Source organism: Falco rusticolus, chromosome 10, assembly GCF_015220075.1.
Source record: "Falco rusticolus isolate bFalRus1 chromosome 10, bFalRus1.pri, whole genome shotgun sequence".
NCBI lineage: Eukaryota > Metazoa > Chordata > Aves > Falconiformes > Falconidae > Falco > Falco rusticolus.
This window is the reverse complement of record NC_051196.1, coordinates 37,088,654-37,106,859: the sequence shown is the minus strand read 5'-3', so window position 1 is coordinate 37,106,859 and position 18,206 is coordinate 37,088,654. Positions and strand designations below refer to the sequence as shown.

At 59.5% G+C, this 18,206-nt stretch overlaps 1 protein-coding gene across 10 annotated transcripts in view; it reads right to left on the bottom strand.

Moving 5' to 3' along the window:
- EPB41L1 (erythrocyte membrane protein band 4.1 like 1) overlaps positions 1 to 18,206 on the bottom strand; it is a 62,828-nt gene that overhangs the window by 21,849 nt on the left and 22,773 nt on the right. For 8 of the 10 annotated variants that reach the window (XR_005106487.1, XM_037402174.1, XM_037402175.1 and 5 more), the window contains 12 exons: positions 7,836 to 8,016; positions 7,230 to 7,394; positions 5,932 to 6,036; positions 5,807 to 5,849; positions 5,062 to 5,137; positions 4,554 to 4,772; positions 4,354 to 4,441; positions 3,881 to 4,033; positions 3,024 to 3,121; positions 2,710 to 2,885; positions 2,143 to 2,291; positions 1,540 to 1,575 (listed from right to left, as the gene is read on the bottom strand). Coding sequence is in view for 9 of the 10 variants with exons in the window: in XM_037402174.1 (XP_037258071.1) it covers positions 1,540 to 1,575; positions 2,143 to 2,291; positions 2,710 to 2,885; positions 3,024 to 3,121; positions 3,881 to 4,033; positions 4,354 to 4,441; positions 4,554 to 4,772; positions 5,062 to 5,137; positions 5,807 to 5,849; positions 5,932 to 6,036; positions 7,230 to 7,394; positions 7,836 to 7,997 (1,470 nt within the window). In the remaining variant the exon portion in view is untranslated. The remainder of the gene's footprint in view (positions 1 to 1,539; positions 1,576 to 2,142; positions 2,292 to 2,709; positions 2,886 to 3,023; positions 3,122 to 3,880; positions 4,034 to 4,353; positions 4,442 to 4,553; positions 4,773 to 5,061; positions 5,138 to 5,806; positions 5,850 to 5,931; positions 6,037 to 7,229; positions 7,395 to 7,835; positions 8,017 to 18,206) is intronic. The other 2 variants (XM_037402173.1, XM_037402179.1) reach the window with 1 other exon arrangement.

The following is an 18,206-nucleotide window of genomic DNA, read 5'->3' as shown; positions in this document are numbered from 1 at the left end:
TCCTTCAAAGTGGGCTTCTGCCAAAGGGCAGGAGGTCAAGGGCTGGTCAGAGATGTCCAGCACAGATCCAAGCCTGGATCACCATGGACCAGCCTGGGCCCAATGGCAGCCTGCGGTGGGCTGGGGTCTCACCTGATGCAGAGAGGACGGCTCAGTGCACTCAAGTGCAAGGTGGGGTTTAGGCATTAGAGCATCATTTTGCGACCGTACAGGCACCGGGTGGCTCCCCTCGTCCTGCCGCAGAGGTGGGCAAACTGGCTCAGAGCAAGAACCAGCAAGAGCAAGAACCCAGGCTTCTGCTTCAAACTCAAACCTCTTTTGAGGTTCAAAAGGCGTCACCTAAAATACCTCCCTGGTTTTTCCTCCTCTGCAACAGCCCAGAGACCCAAGGAAGTCCCATGAAAAACTCTTAACAAATTTTCCAGATCCTGAAGGTTCAGCGCAACTCGTGAAAAAGCTGCCCCCAGGGACCCGCATGCCTGAGCTGTGAAGTGCTTTGTGTTTGCCCACCTCTGGGCTCGGGGTACACCGGGGGAGCAGCACATGCACATGCAGCGGGGTAAGCAATGAGGCGGGCAGGGGAGGGACCAGGACTGGTGCCCACCGCCCCAGCGGGGTCTGCCCTGCGGTGCCAAGCAGGATGGTGAGGGCTGTGTGGTACCAGCGTGGCAAACCCCACCGCTTGGCTGCGTTCGCCCCCCTCGACACTTCCAGCAAGGGTCTGCTTCCCACTGCCAGCTGAGGGAAAATCCCAGGGGAGCAGCTTTGGATTTTTGGCTGGGATGAACCGCTCCTGATGGGGACCACCACGCACACGGGAGTTTGTGCAGGGGAGGGCACAGCCTCCCTTTTCCCTGCGACAGCCCGCTTGCTGGCCGGGCAGAGGCAGGCAGCTGCCCTGGGCACAGGGGGTGGGTGCCAGTGCCTGCTGCGGCCGGCACCGAAGGCAGCTCAGAGACCCATTTGCCCCCGGCGCAGCGGGACAGCAGCTGCGGTGCTGCGGGGAGCTCCAGCCTGGCTCTCTGTGGGGGCACCGCGCTGCAGGAGTGGGGGCTGTGGGAGCAGGGCCACCAGGCAGGGCAGGGGATGAAGGCAGCTGAGGTCAGGCAAAAGCGGAGCGCAGGTCAGGGCGCCAGCGGGAGTGATGGGACTAGCCTCCATGGGAGAGCTGGGGCTGCGGGGCTGGACGGAGAAGAGACACGAGGCAAGGACATGGCGGAGTCAGTAACATGAGCAGAAGCCAGGTCTTCGCAACAGGCCAGGGACTCAGCACGGGGGCCTGGCCCTTGCGCCTTGGGAGGGCTCCTGCTCACACAGACAATTAGATGATTAGGACTACCTTACTTAGTGGGATAGAAGATGCCATGTGTGCGCTGGGGCAGGTCCCCAGCTATCTGCTCATCGGGCTTCTCTAGCATCCAACCCCCCGCCCCAGTGCATCTTGTATTCCAGTAAATAGGGTGACACAGAGTGTTGCTTTGGAAAGGATGGACAATATGATGCACCGATGAGGACTAAGATACTCCAGAGACAGAATACCTCCTGCTTGTGCCTGGGGGTTGTTTCGTGCTCCGGCTGGCAGCAAAGAGAGGGTTAAAAGTAACCAGCAGGGTCAGTCGAGGGAACTTGTCACAAATATCACAGTTAAGTTGATGGGCTTGTAGGGTGCAGAAGGACCAGACCCCCCCTCCCCTTGCACTGTGGGGCTGAAATGGGCTGGAGTGTTCCTGGGCCAGCCTGGGGGCCAGGACAGGGAGTGGGTGGGCTGTGCCCAGGCAGTGGTGGGTACTGGTGTGCCTGGTCTGTCCTCATCCCCATCCCTGTCCCAGAACAGGGCTGCTCTTGGGTCCAGCCCTGTCTGGGGACAAGCTTTGAGACCACCTGGAGGGTGCTGGGGAATCAGAGTCAAGCCAAGCCCCTGCGACAGCCCCATTTCCACCGGTGAGGCCATGAGCTGTGTCCTAGGGGTCCCACCAGCCTGAGGCACTGTTGGCAGAGAAGGGGCTGCGGGGAACCATGCCCTGGGGCGATCCTACCTGCAGCCCAGCCCTGCTGCCTGTGCCAGGTCCCCTGTCTGCCCTCTCCAGATGTGATCCAGCCTACCCCTCCACGGCCACCCTCCTCTCTCCGCCTTGTCTGTACCTTCAGCTCCTTGATTTTCGTTGGGGTGGTCACCTCCTCGTCCTCCATCTCAGACCTTCTCCTGCTGCCAAACTCACCGTCCTCGTCCTGCTTCTCACCCTCCGCCCTGGCGTCGTGGTTCTCGCTGACAGAGGCTGGGCGCGAGAACTCTGCCCGTGGGGGAGAGCCTGGGTCACCACAGCCCTGCCACCCCCAACCTCCCCCATCCCCTGCCCCCCGCCCTGCCTGCTCAGACCCGGGGACCGAGGAGCCCTGCACGCCCTGCAGCAGGGATGGCTCATCCCAGGGGTCCCCAGGGATGGGGAGCCAGGCGCAGCCCCTTCCCCAAGCTGCCTGACCCCAGCCCTGCCACGGCCCCCGGCTCATGTGCAGCCTGAGCCATCACTTGGGGTGGGGACAGACCCTCTGCCACAGGGCTGTGGTTGGGGACAGCCTCCAGAAGGAAGCCTGATGGTTGCTGTGACCCTGCCAAATGAGCCAAACAGCTCGCAGAGATGAGCTGAACAGCATCCCCCTCGCTCCCGCCAGCGGACCAATCTCCCTCCCCCTCCCCAATTTGGGGCATACCTCCGTCAAGGCTGCGAGACATGGTGTACCGTTTGCTGGAGGAGCGCTCGAAGAAGGGAGCCGGGCGGTCAATGAGGGCGCTGGCCTGCCGTGTCTGCGCCTGCGTCCGCCCGCTGTAGCGGAACTTGGAGCCCATCACCAGGAAGCCCTTGGGGGGTGGCTCCGGGGACACCAGCCTAGGGGTGAGAGAGGCGCAGTGCCGTCAGCGAGCCCCAGCCATGCCCCCCCCAGAGCTGCCCCCAACATGTACCCACTGTGGCAGGGGCAGAGCCTGTCTGCCTCCAAGAAGGGAAGTCTGGCAAAGGTCTCCTCACCTGAAGAAGGTGTGATGCTCTATGCAGACCTTCCAGAGACGCTTGGCGGAGCGGTGGTTGGGCAGCTTGAAGCCAATGGTGCTCTCAAACTGTTCGTACTTGGGGAAGACAGAGGCACACCATTACAGGCAGATCCTGCTCTAGAGGACATGATGGGATGGGACCTTGCAGAGGCACTCAGGTTGCCTTGGCAGAAGCCATGACCATACAAAAAACCAGTTGTCTTCAAAGCAGTGCTGGAAAGGTCCATGCCCAGCCCCACTAGGTGGTGGGATCACGCCCCCACACTTTTGGCCTAAGCACTTTCCTCAACTGTAGATGGCTTTTCAGTGCAAGATAAATTCCCTCAAGAAACAAAAACCTTTTACAGCTCGGTTTGGTGAGAGGGCATCTCTGTTTCAGATTTACTGTCCTTTCCCTCCTGCCTGCTGGAAAATGTGGGTGGAAATGCATTCTCCTAACCGTGCACTTTGAGTGAAAATAAAATTGGAAAGCAAACGAAACAGCCTCCTGATGGTTTTCTGTGAAGCACGGAAGACACCAAAAATGGCCCTCAACCCCCCTTCCTGGGTGACTTCCCCATGCTAGCCGAATCATGGCATCTGGCTGGTGGGGAAAGGAGCCTAGGGTGCCCTCAGCCTGATGAAGTCACTTTGCCCATGAGAATGAACAGGAAAGCACCTTTGGAAAGCCTCCATATGCCACAGGAGATGTGCTCTCATGGTCAGCATGGTCATTAACTTGGGACCCCGGAGGAGAGGCTGGAGCCAGGCGAGGACCTCCCCACCAGGCAGCCCCAGTTCAGCAGAGCAGGCAGCCTGCCGTGCCCTGGGGCTGCACTGGTGCATGGCACCCACCTCACCCGGGCGGATCTTGATGTAGAAGTTGCTCCTCTTGTAGGAAATTTTGAGGATCTTGGGCCAGGCAAAGCGGTTGATCCTCAGCCGGTCCCTGTAGATGAGGAGGCCATTGGCGCAGACACCCAGCATGATGTCAATACCCTCTGAGTCCTGGAGGAGGCAAGAGGGACAGGAGGGGACTGCTCAGCTGCCCAGTAACAACCAGTCCAGCCAGCAGTGCCACGCTCCTTCCTGCTCTGTGCTCTGCCACAGGGGACCTGCTGACAGTGAGGTCACGGAATCACAGACTGGATGAGGTTGGATCTCTGGAGGTCCTCTGGTCCAGCGCAGGGCCACCCCGAGCCAGCTGCCCAGGACCATGTCCTTGTTGCACCTTCACTGTGGAAGGCAGGGGCTGGGTGGGGAGGGGTGCGCAGTCAGGGCTGGGTGGTGGCACTGGCCATTCTTCTGGCAGCCCCATGGCCCCGTACCTTGGCATGGTGCAGGTCCACCCCGTACATGGAGAGCTTCTTGGCATTCTCCAGAAAGTGGATCTCCGCTTCCCCGGGGGTCATTCCCCTGCAGGAAGACAGAGAGGGAGACACATGGCTGGGCGCCCCACCACGCATGGACCAGCTGTCTAGTGCCTTCCTCCTTCCTGGCCACCAGCCTGTCCTCTTCTGGGGCTCACCGGTAGGTCTTGTGCAACTCCATGATGCGCTCCTCCAGCTCCCGCGTCTGGTTGGGGGCAAAGCGCAGCTCGCTGACATAGTTACCCACATGCTCCTCAGCATCATAGTCACCCAGCTCAGCCTGCACAGCATAGGAGCCCAGCAGGGCATGTGTGACGAAGGAGCAGGGCAGGCGCCCTGTGATGATGTCCGCACGGAGCTGCAGGCACAGGTAGTATCTGCAGGAGGGGGCAAAGGGTGAGAGCAGGGCACAGTCACATGCCCTCCGGAGCAGGCTGGGGCTCCCTGGGAAGCGGCGATACACACCCCACCTTGTAATGCTCCCTGTGGGGACTGCCACCTCCCACAGCCACCTTCCCAGCCCGCTCTGCATGATTTCGGCAGGGCAGCAAGCTCCCAGACATCCCCCAGCCACCCACATCCTGCCTGAGCTCTGTCCCTCCACACGCTCCCAGATGGTCCCCTGGGAGCTGCCGCCAGCTGTGCCCATGCAGGGATGGTTCTCACCTTGTGATGTCCTCCGTGAGCTGGGCAGGGTCTGGAGGGTAAAACTTCACGGTGAAGGCGAAGTTCCAGGGCCCGCCTAGGGAGGGGAGAGAGCAGTAAGGGCAGCATCCATGCTGGCTGCACACAGGTGTGCAGGAGCATCCCGACATCCACTAAGGGTCCCAACTACTCCCCCCAGGCCTGGCACAGGGCAGGGACAAGGGGGCTCCAGAACAGCCCTCAAGACACCAGCACAACTTGGTTAATCCTCCCCAAACAGCTAGGGAGAGAAAAGCATCACAACTTCAGGAGCCATCAGCTCAGTGGGACTACCAGTGTCACAGCAAAAGCCTCATATGCCCCAGAAGGTGAGACCTTGGGCAACAGCCCTTCTGCCACCGCAGCAAGGCAACATCATGGGCAAAGGAACCCCAGGACCTGTCCCAGCAAGCCCCCCACTCTTCTCCCCCATTCCCATCCTCCCTGTGCAGGGCAGGTGGGGATGGCACCCAGAAAGAGACCAGGTCTCAGCCAGCTCTCCAGTGGCATAGACGGGGTCCTTTGCTCCCCAACACCTGTCACAGCTAAGAGAGGTGGGTAACAGGCAGCCAAACGAGCAACAGCATCTGGGTCCTCAGGGCAGCTGCCAAAGGTCCCCTCCAGGGCAGGTGGGGAGGGTCCTGCCAGAGGACAGTCACAACTGAGCCACCCAGGGGCCCCGGGACACCCCAGGTCTGGGGAGGATGGACCCTTCCCAGGCACTTACTGCGGATCTGCTTCTTGATCTCCTTGGAGGGGTCCAGCCAGTTCTGCAATGAGGGGACAGCAGGTCAGGGGGGCCCCCCCCACCATGGCGGCAGCAGCGGCCACAGAGGGACCCCCCATGCTCACCTTCTGGCTGTCTGAGTCACAGAAGGTGAGTCCAAAGTAGTCCTTCTCCAGGAGGTTGAGGTGCTCGCACACCATATCAAAGAGGACCTGCCCTCGGGCATGCTTCTGTTGGAGACACGGAGAGGCTGATGGTGAGCTGACTCCCTTGTGCTCCTGCAGACCCAGCAGGCACAGGCAGCACCCACTGGGTGCAGGCAGGCAGCACTGGGGAGGGTCAGGGCAGCTCTAGCTCTGCAGGTGACCACTGACACATGCTGGGCTGCCTTTAAAAGCAGCCCTCTCACCCGGCAGCACCATTCTGGGGACACCCAGGTGGTCCTGGGGCTGCGGGGATGGGACACGGTCAAGCTGAGCCGGTGCAGTGCAGACAGCAGGTCCCATGGACCAGGGAGACCCAGTGCCCACCCAGCACATCCCTCATCACACCAGGAGACAGTGATGCTGAACCAGCAAGGAGTCCAGCCAGCCCAGGCGCCTCTGCTTCAGAGCAGGAAGCTGGGACAAATATGCCCCAGAGTTTGTGGCAGCCGGTGCTGCCTGTGGGACAAGCTCCTTCCCAACACCCTCCTCGTGGTGGCAGCTGGGTCCCAAAGCATGGTGTGACAAAAAAGAGCCACGAAGAGCCCATGCCATGGGCAGGGATGGAGGGCACCCTGCCCATTATCTGGTCCTTTGAGTACCCTTGCATTTCCCTTCATTACTGGTGGCAGTGAGGCTCAGACTGGCTCATGCAGATGGAAGAACAACCCCTCCCGCGTGTGTTTCTCCCCTGTTTACAGCCTCCCAGCCCAGCAGCTCCCATCTCCCCTCTCCAAGGCATCCATTTACCACAGCACCCTCATCATGCGCCCCAGGGACGGCAGCCCAGGGCACCAAGTGGCACAGCCCCCGCAGCTCACTGCCCCCAGCTGCAACCAGGGGCTCCTGCTGACAGGCTCTGACACACCTCGCCGTGCGGTCCCTGGCCTGCTGGCTTTATGGGGAAGGACAGCAAGGGTTGGGAATATGAACACAGAGAGGATGGACACAAACCTGCCTAGGACAGCCGTAAGGTTCCATGTGTGTCAGCCTCTTTCCGCCAACACATGCACACACATGTCTGTCCAGATTTTTTCCTTATTTTGCAATTTCAACTTAAACAGCTATTTATGTGGATCCTTTCCCCTAGGAGAGAGGTGCTACAAAGCTGTCCTTGGAAGAGCCCTGACATCGGGGACTCGCTGGGCTGGGCAGGGTCCCTGGGCTGAGACATGTCCCCCTCCTTGGTGCCCATGCAGCCCCCTGAAGCTGGGACTCACCTCCACCTCACATTCATACTCGGAGGCATCGAGCAGAGTCACTCTGCAGAGGGCACTCTTCACTTTCTTGGTGGTTTTCTGGGGTGACTTCTGGGTCTTGCTGGGGGTTGTTTTGTCAGAGAGCCCATCAGTCTCACTGTAGTCCTTCTCCTCCATCTCTGTTCCCTGGAGAAGGGAGACGCGCAGGGTTACTGGCACCACTGCCAGGATGGACAGGCAGACAGATAGGGAAAGCCCTCCAAGAGCAGGGAGAAGAGGGCAGCTGACGGGGGCTGACGACCCCCTGCCCTGGCCAGCAGCCGCAGCAGTGCCATTTCCAGCACAGTCAGTGCTTGAGGCTGCCATGCTGCTCCTTCTGCCCGTCCTGCCTGCAGGGACCTGTGCAGGAAGCTGGGAGGCAGCCGGCAGAGCCCACCCTCATCCCCTCCGGGATGTTCCCCCAGGGCTGACAGCACAGGGGAGGTGCCCACCTCACTGGGCTCCCTGCAGCCCCCACGCTGCAGCAAGGACATGGCGATGGGCAGTAGAGAGTGGTGGCACGTTCCCTTCCTCCGCTGCGCCCTCCTCTCTGCCACATTTCACAGCACCCAGCTGTCACCCACTCACCGGCTCCATGTTTCGGGCATCGGACTGTGCCCCGGGCTTCTCATTGCCCTCGGCGGGGCTGGCTGCGGCGGTGGGGCCCTGCACGGCTGCCTCCAGCTGCTGCTGCGGAGCCTCCTCCTGCACGTTCTTCACCTCCAAACCGGGGCCCGTCTCCGTGGTCATGGCCGCTGGTCACCTTGCTCTGCCCCCGCCAACCACAAGGAGAGACAGGAGGTGTCACCCAGGCATGCAGGGATGGAGGATGCTGGCAAGGCAGCCCGGGATGCCCTGGCCACAGGGGCAGGGGACCTGCCCAGCCCTGCCCTGCTGCCAGGCGCCCGCTCCCCCTCCGTGCCCAGAGCTGGCTTTGCAAACGGCCGGTGGCAGCAGCACAGGACATCAGGATTTCGTACTTAGTTGAGCCAGAGAAGAAGAGCCAGTGGTGTGGGGAAGGACACCAGTGGCAGGGACCCCCCATCGTCACGCCCCAACTCTGCACTCACAGCAGGGAGTGGAGCTGGCCATAACCCCCTGCTCCCCCCAGCCCTGGGGTCTTCGGTACCTTCACTAGTATTTTTCACGAATGGGAGGGCTGATCCTGGGAGGAAAAAACGGGCTGTGAGTCAAGGTAAAGGCTGCACTGAGACAGGAAATTGCAGACACGAACGACTCCACATATTGCATCCGGGATGGCTGGGGTTTTTTCCCCTCTGGACTTCCCAGCAGCAGCAGCACACTGGGTTCCCACGGCTGGCGTGGCCGGACCCTGTGTGGTGGTGGGACAAAACCTGCCTCTGGCTCCAGCTGCTTGTCCCATGCAAGATGCAAAAATAAACTTGGGGCCAGGCACAGGGGAGGTGAAGGCACTTTCCGTGCTGGGGTGCTCAGAAACATGTTTCCTGCAACCTTTAAGTTTTTGAAACTTTTATGCAAATACAGCGTGGGGCTGGTGACGGCTCCTGGGATGGTCCATGTGCATGCAGGTCATCAAGCGCCCTTTGTGACCATCACCCATCTGCCACTCGGGCTGCTCAGGCCCCACCAGCTCCCCAGACCATGTCCAGCTGTGCAGGACCAGCTGGGATCACCGCCATCAGCGTGCCTGAGGGCTGTGACTGGATGAGCTGGCTCAACCAGCAACATCTGTCCAAGGTCACATCACCCACCTTGCCCACACAGCAGCCACAGGAGCAGCCCTGAGTAGTGCCTGCAACACCAGAAAAACTGCACTTTTTTGGAGTGTGGAAGCCCATATGGGATATTTCTGGTCCCTGTTTCTGGAATGACAGCCCACATGGCACAGGCAGGGAGCCAGCTCCTCCCTGAGCTGCCAAACCCCAGGCTTTGCCCCAGGCCCAGCAGCATTAATACAGGGATGAGGTCTCAGAACAGCTCCAGGTCACAAACTCTGCCACCCTGGGGCTCGAGGAGTTACTTGGTGACATGACATCCCACCACCATCACCTCCTGTAAGTCCCAACTACCTAAATGCTGTTCTAGCAAGTATGGGAGAGCAAGACTCCAGCCAAGACCATGACCTAAGTCAGGCAGGGAAAGGCAACTTTTGCTGCCACCCACAAACTTACTGACTACAAAGAGAACATCTCACACTGTAGCTCTTGTCCCACTTCTGCCTTTCAGGTGCCCTCAGCCCAATGGGGAGATGTGAAACCTTACCCAGAATAACTGCTAAAACGGGCTCCCAGGGCGGAAAGGGACAGACAGGAGGCAAGGGGGTGGCACTGGTCAGCCTGCACTCCCACAGCCGGGCTCAGCCTGCCCCAGAGCTGCTGCGGCCGTGCTGGCTGTGCTGGCCATGCAGCCGCCGCGGAGGGACTTGGCTCACACCAGAAGAGCCAGGACTTCACCCCCTGCCCCAGGGCCGTGCTCTCCTGGCCAGAACAGGCAGGACAACCTGCCACCAGCCCCTGAGAAACATCAGCTCAGCTTCTCCTAACAGACACCAGTGCCTGGCCAAGAGCATGAGAAGATTTCAAAGGTCACCAGCAGTTTATTTTTTCGGCAGAGGAAACGGGGCTGCTGTTTTTCCACTGCAAATTCAAGCAGTTGCCAGCTCCCAGCTCCAGTCCCTGCGTGGATCATTCTCAACCGCTTCCATTTGGTTCTCAGCGTGTGAATTTTTTAATCGATGTGAAACCTCTGAAATGACAACCATCACTTTGGGCCAAAACTGCTGCATTTTTACTTGAGGTTTCTAAGCATTCTTCCAAACTATTTTTCCCTGCACCAGCAACCATGATCCCTGAGGAAATTATGGGGGCTGTTTAAGGGTAGCAAGCTGGGAAATTCATCCTGCCCTTCCCAGACAGCCTAGTTTGCATATTACGCCTCCAGCTCAAACCTTCTGACAGTGGGCAAGGAGTCCAATGCAGGGAACCTAAACATCCAGCTGAGCTGTGGCAGCATGATGCAAGGTGGCAGAGCCCTGGCAAAGGGGCTGGCAAGCCCCCAGGGACCATCTCCCTGCTCCCATTGTGGCCTGGCTTCTCTCTGCCACCCTGATTTGGATCCTGGCCACTGCCCCTTTTCCCTGGACCCAGCACAACTTGGCCCCACCGCACACCAGGGATTGACTTTCCTGTAGCACTCAGAGCTTCAAAAGCAGAAGATGCTTATGTGGGAGCATCTCTGCCTTAAGCAGGAACCACCCCGATTTAAAGGCCAGAAAGCACGCTTTCAGACAGCATGAAGCTGGTCACGCGGCACTTTGCGATGCAAAATGCAGCTTTGCTGCCCACCTCACAGGACGCCCTACAGAGACCCCGAGGTGGGGGGCCATGGGTTGAAAAAGGACATGGGTGCCAGCATGCTGCCAAAGGGACAGTTTAACTGACATATTTCCCATCACAAATCTTTAGCAGAGGTTGAGACCACAGCTGCAGCAAACTTGACCAAGACCAGTGGAAATGCTGTCCCAAATAATCTGATTTGTTTCTGTTATTAACCACAGCAGGGGCAGGACTCAATCCTGCAGGCAGGCAGCCTACCGGGCCACCCCAGCCCTTCCCCACCTGGCCTTGCTCACACACGTTCCCTGCGAGCTCCTGCGCCGAGGCCGGCAGCTGCCCGGGCAGTGGTGGCAGAGGTGCCCGAGGTGCCCGGAGCCTTCCCCAGCAGGGCGCTGGCCAGGGGGGCTCCTCTGCACCTGCAGCCCCTGGTGCCCAGAGCGAAGCACAAGCCTGGTTTATAGCAAGGGCTGGCTCGCTTCTGCTGCAGCCAGACCCAAACCGGGCTGGGGGCACCTCCTCAGGGCAAACACCAGGAGAAACGGCTGGAGCCAGCCGGAGCTCCGGGCTACCAAAACAGGCGCGTGGGAACGGTGACTGCAAAAAAAGCCTTAGCAGGATCACAAGTAGACCTGCTTGTCATGCCAACAATCTCCACCCATCATCTCCCTGCCTGCTCCTCCCTCCCTTGGTGTTTTCCTCTTCTCCCCTTTCAAGTTGGAGTGTGGATTCACGGCTTTCCCAGACGCTCTGCCCCCGCACTTCCCCAGCATATCCTGGCTCCAGCCTCCACAGCGCTCCCCCCAGAGCCTTTCCCTTCCCTGCCACCTGCAAACAGGGTTTCGCCCAAGCTTGCTTTCCCCTTCCCCCTGCCCATTCACTCCCTATTGCTGGGCTGTTTTCAAGGCTGAGCATCCCCCCTTCTCGCCTGGGCTCTGCTTTCCCCCGTTGCTCCCTGCGCTTCTGAAGCATCACGGACACGGGCAGGCACGTCTCTGTCCACAGCCCCATGCTGAGTGCCCAAACAGGTCTCCACGAGCTCCAGCGCAACTGGGGTGCACAGAGCTGGGTAGCAACGAAGCACCCTCCTCCCTTGCCACTGCGTTCGGCAGCTGCTGAGGGTCCGAGGGTGGCTGATCCTGGCAGCAAAGCCCACCACCACACTGCAGGACAGGCAGCTGCCGTGGAGAGAGCCAGAGATGGGGAGCAAGCGGGGCACAGGCAGGTGACAGTGGCTGCGTGACACTGGGCAGGGGGTCCAGGTACTTGCCAGCCCCCAAGAACAATGGAGGAGCTCACCAGGGCCGCAGCACCCAGCACCCCTGCCATGGAGCAGAGGCTGAGCTGGCAAGGGATGGGCAGGATGAGTGCACAGGCACCACAAGCAGTGCCTTCCAGCCATCCTTGAAACACAGAGGAGTCCCAGCAGGGAGTCCTGGGTATCCTCCAGGGACACATACAAAGTGAACAGGGAGAGCGGTCCCCAAAGCCCCAGCAACATGCGGCACCCCTAAGCCCCGCTGCCACCCAGTCCTCACCCCCTGCACTGGGGGACATGCAAATCCCCAAACCGCTTCCGCAGTGCAGCAGGCAGCCCGGAGAGCAACCCTGCGTCTGTTCTGCAGCAAGGCCAAAAAACCATATGAGCTGCCCTGTTTATGTGAGGGGGGTGGGGGGGAGGAGGCATCAAAAACACAGGGTGTCCCCAGCTCCTGAGACTGCACACGGCTCCTCTCATTGCCCTGCAGGGGCAGAGATATGCACTGCCTCGAAACCGTTCCCCCAGCTGGAAAAGTGCCTCCTGTTCCCCTCACCGAGCTCCAGAACCCACATCCACCAGGATGGTGCTCCCCATGCTGGGCACCCGCTGCTGGCTAAAGTCCAGAGCATTCATGGGCAGTCAGCCGCCACCGCAGAGCATCCCGCGTAACTGCCTTTCCTGTGGCGGTGCCAGCCCTACCTTGGTGCCAGCTTCCCATGCCTCCAGCGCAGCTCACTGCTGCCAGGCTGCTGCCGCGTCCGAGGCAGCGCTTTCTGCAGAGCTGTCTCTTCCCCAGCCCCAACACCCCCGCACAGTGATTGATGTGTACCGCAGCCGCAGCCGAGCTGGGAACTGGGCTGCCTTCCCATCCCACTGCTGGGCTCCCCCCTCGCCAGGAGCTCTGTGCCTGCACCGCAGCCCCTTGGCATGGTGGGAGGGTCCCACGTGGATGCTGGTGCCAGTCCCATCCGCCCCCCTGGCTTGCAAACACCTGACTCATCCCAGGCCAGGCACCAGAGAGCTGGCACAGGCTGTAGTCCTGCCAGGATCCTTCCCCATGCACACACCGGCAGGGAAGGAGAGCTTAGCTCCTGCACTGGCTGCTTGGCAGGGAGCTGGACCCGCTACATGTCTTCATCCCAAGTTAATCCGGCACTTCCCTGCATCACCCTCCCCCCCCCATCCCTTACATGGGTCCTGGGGCAGCAAACACTGCACTGCCTCCAAAACACGTACCCAAGCACCTCACTTGCACGAGTCAGCTTGGAGATGTACCAGCAGCGAGAGCTGAACAGAAGCTCTTTCATCGCGCCCGTACACACTGAAGTGCAGAGCGTGACACCCGGCACATCCCTGCCTGCAGGGCACGTGGCTCCTTGCCCCGCCCCCAGGAGGGACATCACCACAGAGCGAAGCACGGGGCCTGGAACACTCCATAGAGGTGCCTCGCACCCCTGCAACGCAACAGCACGAAGCGCCGCCAAGTGCAGTGCTGACACCGCTGCAGCAGAGGCCGGATCCTGCCTTCAGTGGGCGAGGGAAGCCCCAGTGCACAGGCAGGGGGACAGGCAGAGCAGCCACCATGGCACATCCCCGAGCACCACAACTGCAAACACCTCATGTCCAGAGCCACTGCATGAACAAGGAGGAGAGACAGAGCCGGGGGAAGAGCCAGCCCAGAGCCGAGAGAGGAGGTGAAAAACAGACAGGAAAGGAGGGGGAAAGGGAGAGAGAGCGGCAGACAAGGACCAGAGACCCAAGCCATGCCTCAGGTTGGACCTGGACCGGATGGGAAAAAAACTCATTTATCATGTTGTGCACAGCCCCCAGCTCAGCCAGACCCCCCCGGCCCTGGGGAGCGCTGCCCGGCAGGAGGGAGGCACGGCATGCCTGACAGCCTTTCCAACACTCCACTTGAACCACTCGTCCCTGCCACGTCTGCCCAGCTTGGTACTCACACAAGCAAAAAGGAGTTCAGCACCTACCTTGGAGGTTCACACAGGCCGAAGCAAGTGCTGGAGGGGCTGTTATTAGAGTATTTGTGGGTTTTAACCCAATCCTCTGCTTACAGGATGCCTGTTTCATGTCTTTTGAATGCCTAAAGGCACCTGTGTCTCTCCCCATCTGACCCTCTCCCAACCACGAGGAACTTATGTCCAGGAGAAGGGAACAACAGCATCCCTGTGGCTGTACAGCCACAAACCACATCCCCACCAGTGATGAGACTGAAGCGGGATCAGGGCCCTAAGAAACCCCAGAGCATCACCAAATAACACTGAATAACAAGAGCACGGGCAGCACGGCCCCCTGTCCATCTCTGGGATCAACATCCCACTAAGAAGCTGGGCTGGGGGCACTGACCCACTGGACGAGGCCAGCTCTGCTGGGCAGCGCCTGCAGCCAGGGCAGGAGCAACCCTGGAGCAGCCCATCTGCTGGTGAAGACCTGCAGCTCCAACGAGGAGCAGGAGGGCAGAGGAGGAGGAACCCTCCCCTGTGCAGGGAGATATCCGCCCCCCCCGCTGCTGCCCAGAGGGATGTACACCTTCTGCGGGTGCCCAGGCACAGGAGAAAGAGCTTTTTAGCTTTTTCCAAGGCAAGGATAGTTCTGAGCCCTTGGAGATGTTCAAGCCTTGCAGGCAATTATCAAAGATAAGAGACAAACGTTTTAAAGGCCAGAAGGGACGGAAGAGGGATAACAGAGGGTGGGGAGAAGAAAAAGCAAGTCTGCTCAGAGGCGCGGCAGGGTGGGGAGCAGCACACAGGCTTCCTTCATCAGCTCTGACCTTCCACACAGAGGACACCATGGGACAGTGGGACACAGCAGGGACTCAGGTCACATGGGCAGATCTGGGGCTACTGCAGAGAAAAAAAAAATGGTGCCAAGGAGAAGGTACTTGGTCCTGCCCCAGGACTGCAACTGCACTGTGTGGTGCACCCCAACCCAAGCCAGACCCCCGCTAGTGCTGCCCACAGCGGGGTCCTGCCACCTCCCACCACCCCCGAGGGCAGGACACGCTGCACCATGCCCCTGGTCCTGCGGGGCTGTGCAGTGCCCTGCTTGCCAGGCAAGCCTCCAGGGGCTCGCTCCCGCCTGTCCTCACATTTTCCAGTTTACCTGGGAAAGTGCTCCAGCATCCAGGGTCCCCAGAGATGCCCCTAGGCACACCCGGACCTGATGCAAAGCTTGCCAGGAGATGTGCTGGCCGGATCTGGGGCTCTGGCAGGCAGACACTGGGGGGAGCACCCCACTTCACTGGACTGGGGCTTGGCTGCGCAGGGTAAGCCTCAAGGGCAAGGAGGAAAGAGGCCCCCAGCCCTCCCCACCTGCCACAGAGACGACAGGGAGGGGACAGGCCACGCCATGCCACCAAGCCTGGTGGAGCAGAAGCATAGCTGCCCCAGCCCCTGGCACTGCCCCACACCCACCTTCACAAGTCCCACATGCTCCCGGCCCCGCTCTCCTCTCCCATCGGCTCCCCCACCAGGTCACATCCTCCAGGCACTGGGATGCCACCTCCCCCCAGCACTGCTCTGGCTTCATGGCAGCATGACATGAGAAATGCCTGCACACCAGCCAGCCAGTTCTTGGGAACAGATTCCCTCCTGCTTAATATCCTTTTTCCATCCCCTGTCTGTCTTTCAGCAGCAATTAGCTCTGCCCAGGCTGCTTTCCCTGCCTGTTTTATATTCAGAACATATACATAACATATATATAATATACATTAATGCAGTGTTATCACCACACAGTCAAATGCACCATGCACAATCACTTCAGAAGGTCTGAGTCCCAGAGCCACCATGACACTGGTTGCCAGCTGTGCCCACAGCGACCAGCACTGCAGTGTCCGCCCTACATCCGAGTCCTAAAATATATGTGCGGCATAGCTGGATTCCAGCTGCTGTGGGGAAAACGTTAACTTGGAAATTTCCATGCTCTGAAGCATTTCAGATACGTGAAAGGACCAACAAGGTGTCAAAGGAGCTTGAAGGAGTCACAGGGCTGAGCAGGAGCCAGAAATAGCAACCAGGAGCCTGGGTTCGGCTGCGCTGGGAAGGTCCATGGCGTGGGCAGCCAGACACCCCCCCCCCATCAGAAAACAACCTTCAAATAGGTGCCTCAGTGGAGATGGATGGCAAGAGGTTCACAGCCTTGCACAACCTTCCTTTCCCAGCTCTGACTCTGCTTTGCTAAGAAAATACTTCACTAGTCTCACTTCAATACATATTTGCAAGCAACAGCATTTGCGTCCCCGCAGAGCTGGGGAGAATCCGTCCTTTGGCATTGGAGCGCTCAGACACTACAGACACCCAAACCAGGGACAAATGGAAAAATCCTCAATGACTTGCAAAATACAACCAAAAAAACCACTGACATCAGGCTCCAGCTTGCTGCAGGGCACCTGGTCTGCAAAAATCCTTCAGAAGGAAATGAGAGGCTGGAAAGCACCGGCCTGGACACGTGCGCACTGAGGATGCAGTACTTCAGCCTACAACCCAGCTGTGAGCTACAGCATCCAGGATGGGGCCGAGCCTCCTGCGAGGATTACACCCATGGGCAGTTCTGACAATTTACATCTCAGGCTGCGGGTATCCGAGCCCAGAAAGGACCTGGAAAGATACCCAAATATTTTTGAAGCATAACAACAGTACTTGTCCATTATCCTTGAGTTGGTTCAGAATAGCCCAACGGACTTAGAGTTATGCCAGATGTCCCTTTTCCTGGTGGGAGGCACGTGACCCCAACTTTTAACCTGAATTACAGAAACACCTGCTCAGCAAGGAGCCCCGCAGTGCGGTTTGCAGGGACCAGAGATGCGTCCCCATGCAGGCACAGGGAGGAGAGAGGTCATCTCATCCTCCCCACTAGCTCGCAGGAGGGCAGGAGCTGCCTGTGACCAAAGCAGCACGCCAGGAGGTCCAGCCAACAGGGGACTGTGCTCTCAGGTTAGGACAATGATGGCTGGATGCAGCCACCAGCTTGCCAAGGTGCCAGGGCACCAATCTCTGTGCCCCAGCTGCTGCCAGGGAGGGGACTGAACGGTGGAGCTCCCTTTGCAGGCAGAGCACAATCTCTCTCCATCTCGGTGCTGGTGTACCTCGCAGCCAGGCTTGGGAAACGCTGATAAGATGAGAGAAAACATCTTCTCTCCCTACTCTTGCACTGCTCTCCTTCCAGACAATTAATTTTAGCCCTGCGCCAGCCCGTGGCTGTCTTGCAGTGCTGCTGTGAATCATCGGCAGCGAAACGCTGACTCACAGAGGTGACGCTCTGGATGCGACTGACGTGGGAGCCCTGGTCCCCGCAGCCCCCCACGAGCCCGCTCCTGGCAGCCCTCTTCCAGGTCCCCACACCGCCTCCACAAGCCCCAGGGGGCCGCACCAGCCCTCCACCCCAGCAGGAGATGATGCTTCAAGAGGTCATTTAATCCCATCTGGCTCAAGGCAGGGAGCAGCTCTATCCACATCGGCCCCACAAGCCTTTCATAGTCTCCTGTGGTGGAAACTCCTGCACTACCGCCTGGGCCAGGGCTTTACCCTCATCACATCAGAAAGGTATTCTCCAGCATCTCATCAAACCTCCCTCCCTGCAGTTTTGGGCTGTGGTTGTCCTTGTCCCGAGGAGCCAGGGCAGAGCTCCTTCTGCCTTTCCACTACATCAAGCTCTGCAGCTCCCCACTGTCCCCAGGCTACAGCAACCCCTCCATGGGAGCAGCCCCACAGAGAGCCACTGGCAGCAGCTCAGCCCTGCATGGAGGAGAAGGCAACGCCGGTGGTAGCTCGCTCAGCCCAGGGACAGCAACGACCTGTAGCCACCATTCAACCAGCAGGACCTGCGTCCACCCCGTTCTCAGGTCCATCAGATTCCAGCCTTGGCCCTTCCCAGAGGCCATCTGGAGACCCTCAGAGAGCAACAGGTCTACAGTGCCACTGAGCCAAGGCAGAGATCGCTGCCCAGGGAGGTCCCTGCAGGACCAGCCCCAGGAGCTCCTCTCTGTTCAACCCCGGAAGAGCAGAAAACAGCTGGCAGAGGCACGGGCAGCTGGGCACCGAGTGCTGCTGGGTCCAAACCAAAAGGACTTGAGTCCTGCTGTTGCCACCAGGGTCTTGGATGTGCCACGAAGGTCTAGTCCACATGCAGCTGGATGGACTTGGGGTTCACTTCTCATCTCTGGCTGGCTCCTGCAGATCCTTGTTAGCTGGGAGAGCAAGGCTTTGTGATCACAGCACTGAGGCTTGCCGTCTGGTGCGTAACCACAGCTTTCTAACCCCCTCATGCCCGCACAGTTGTCTTAAGCCCTCCCTCTACATTCCCTCCTCATGTCCCAATATTTTCTCTCTGTTCAGATCAGTCACACAGATGGATGTTTTAGCATCCAAGTCT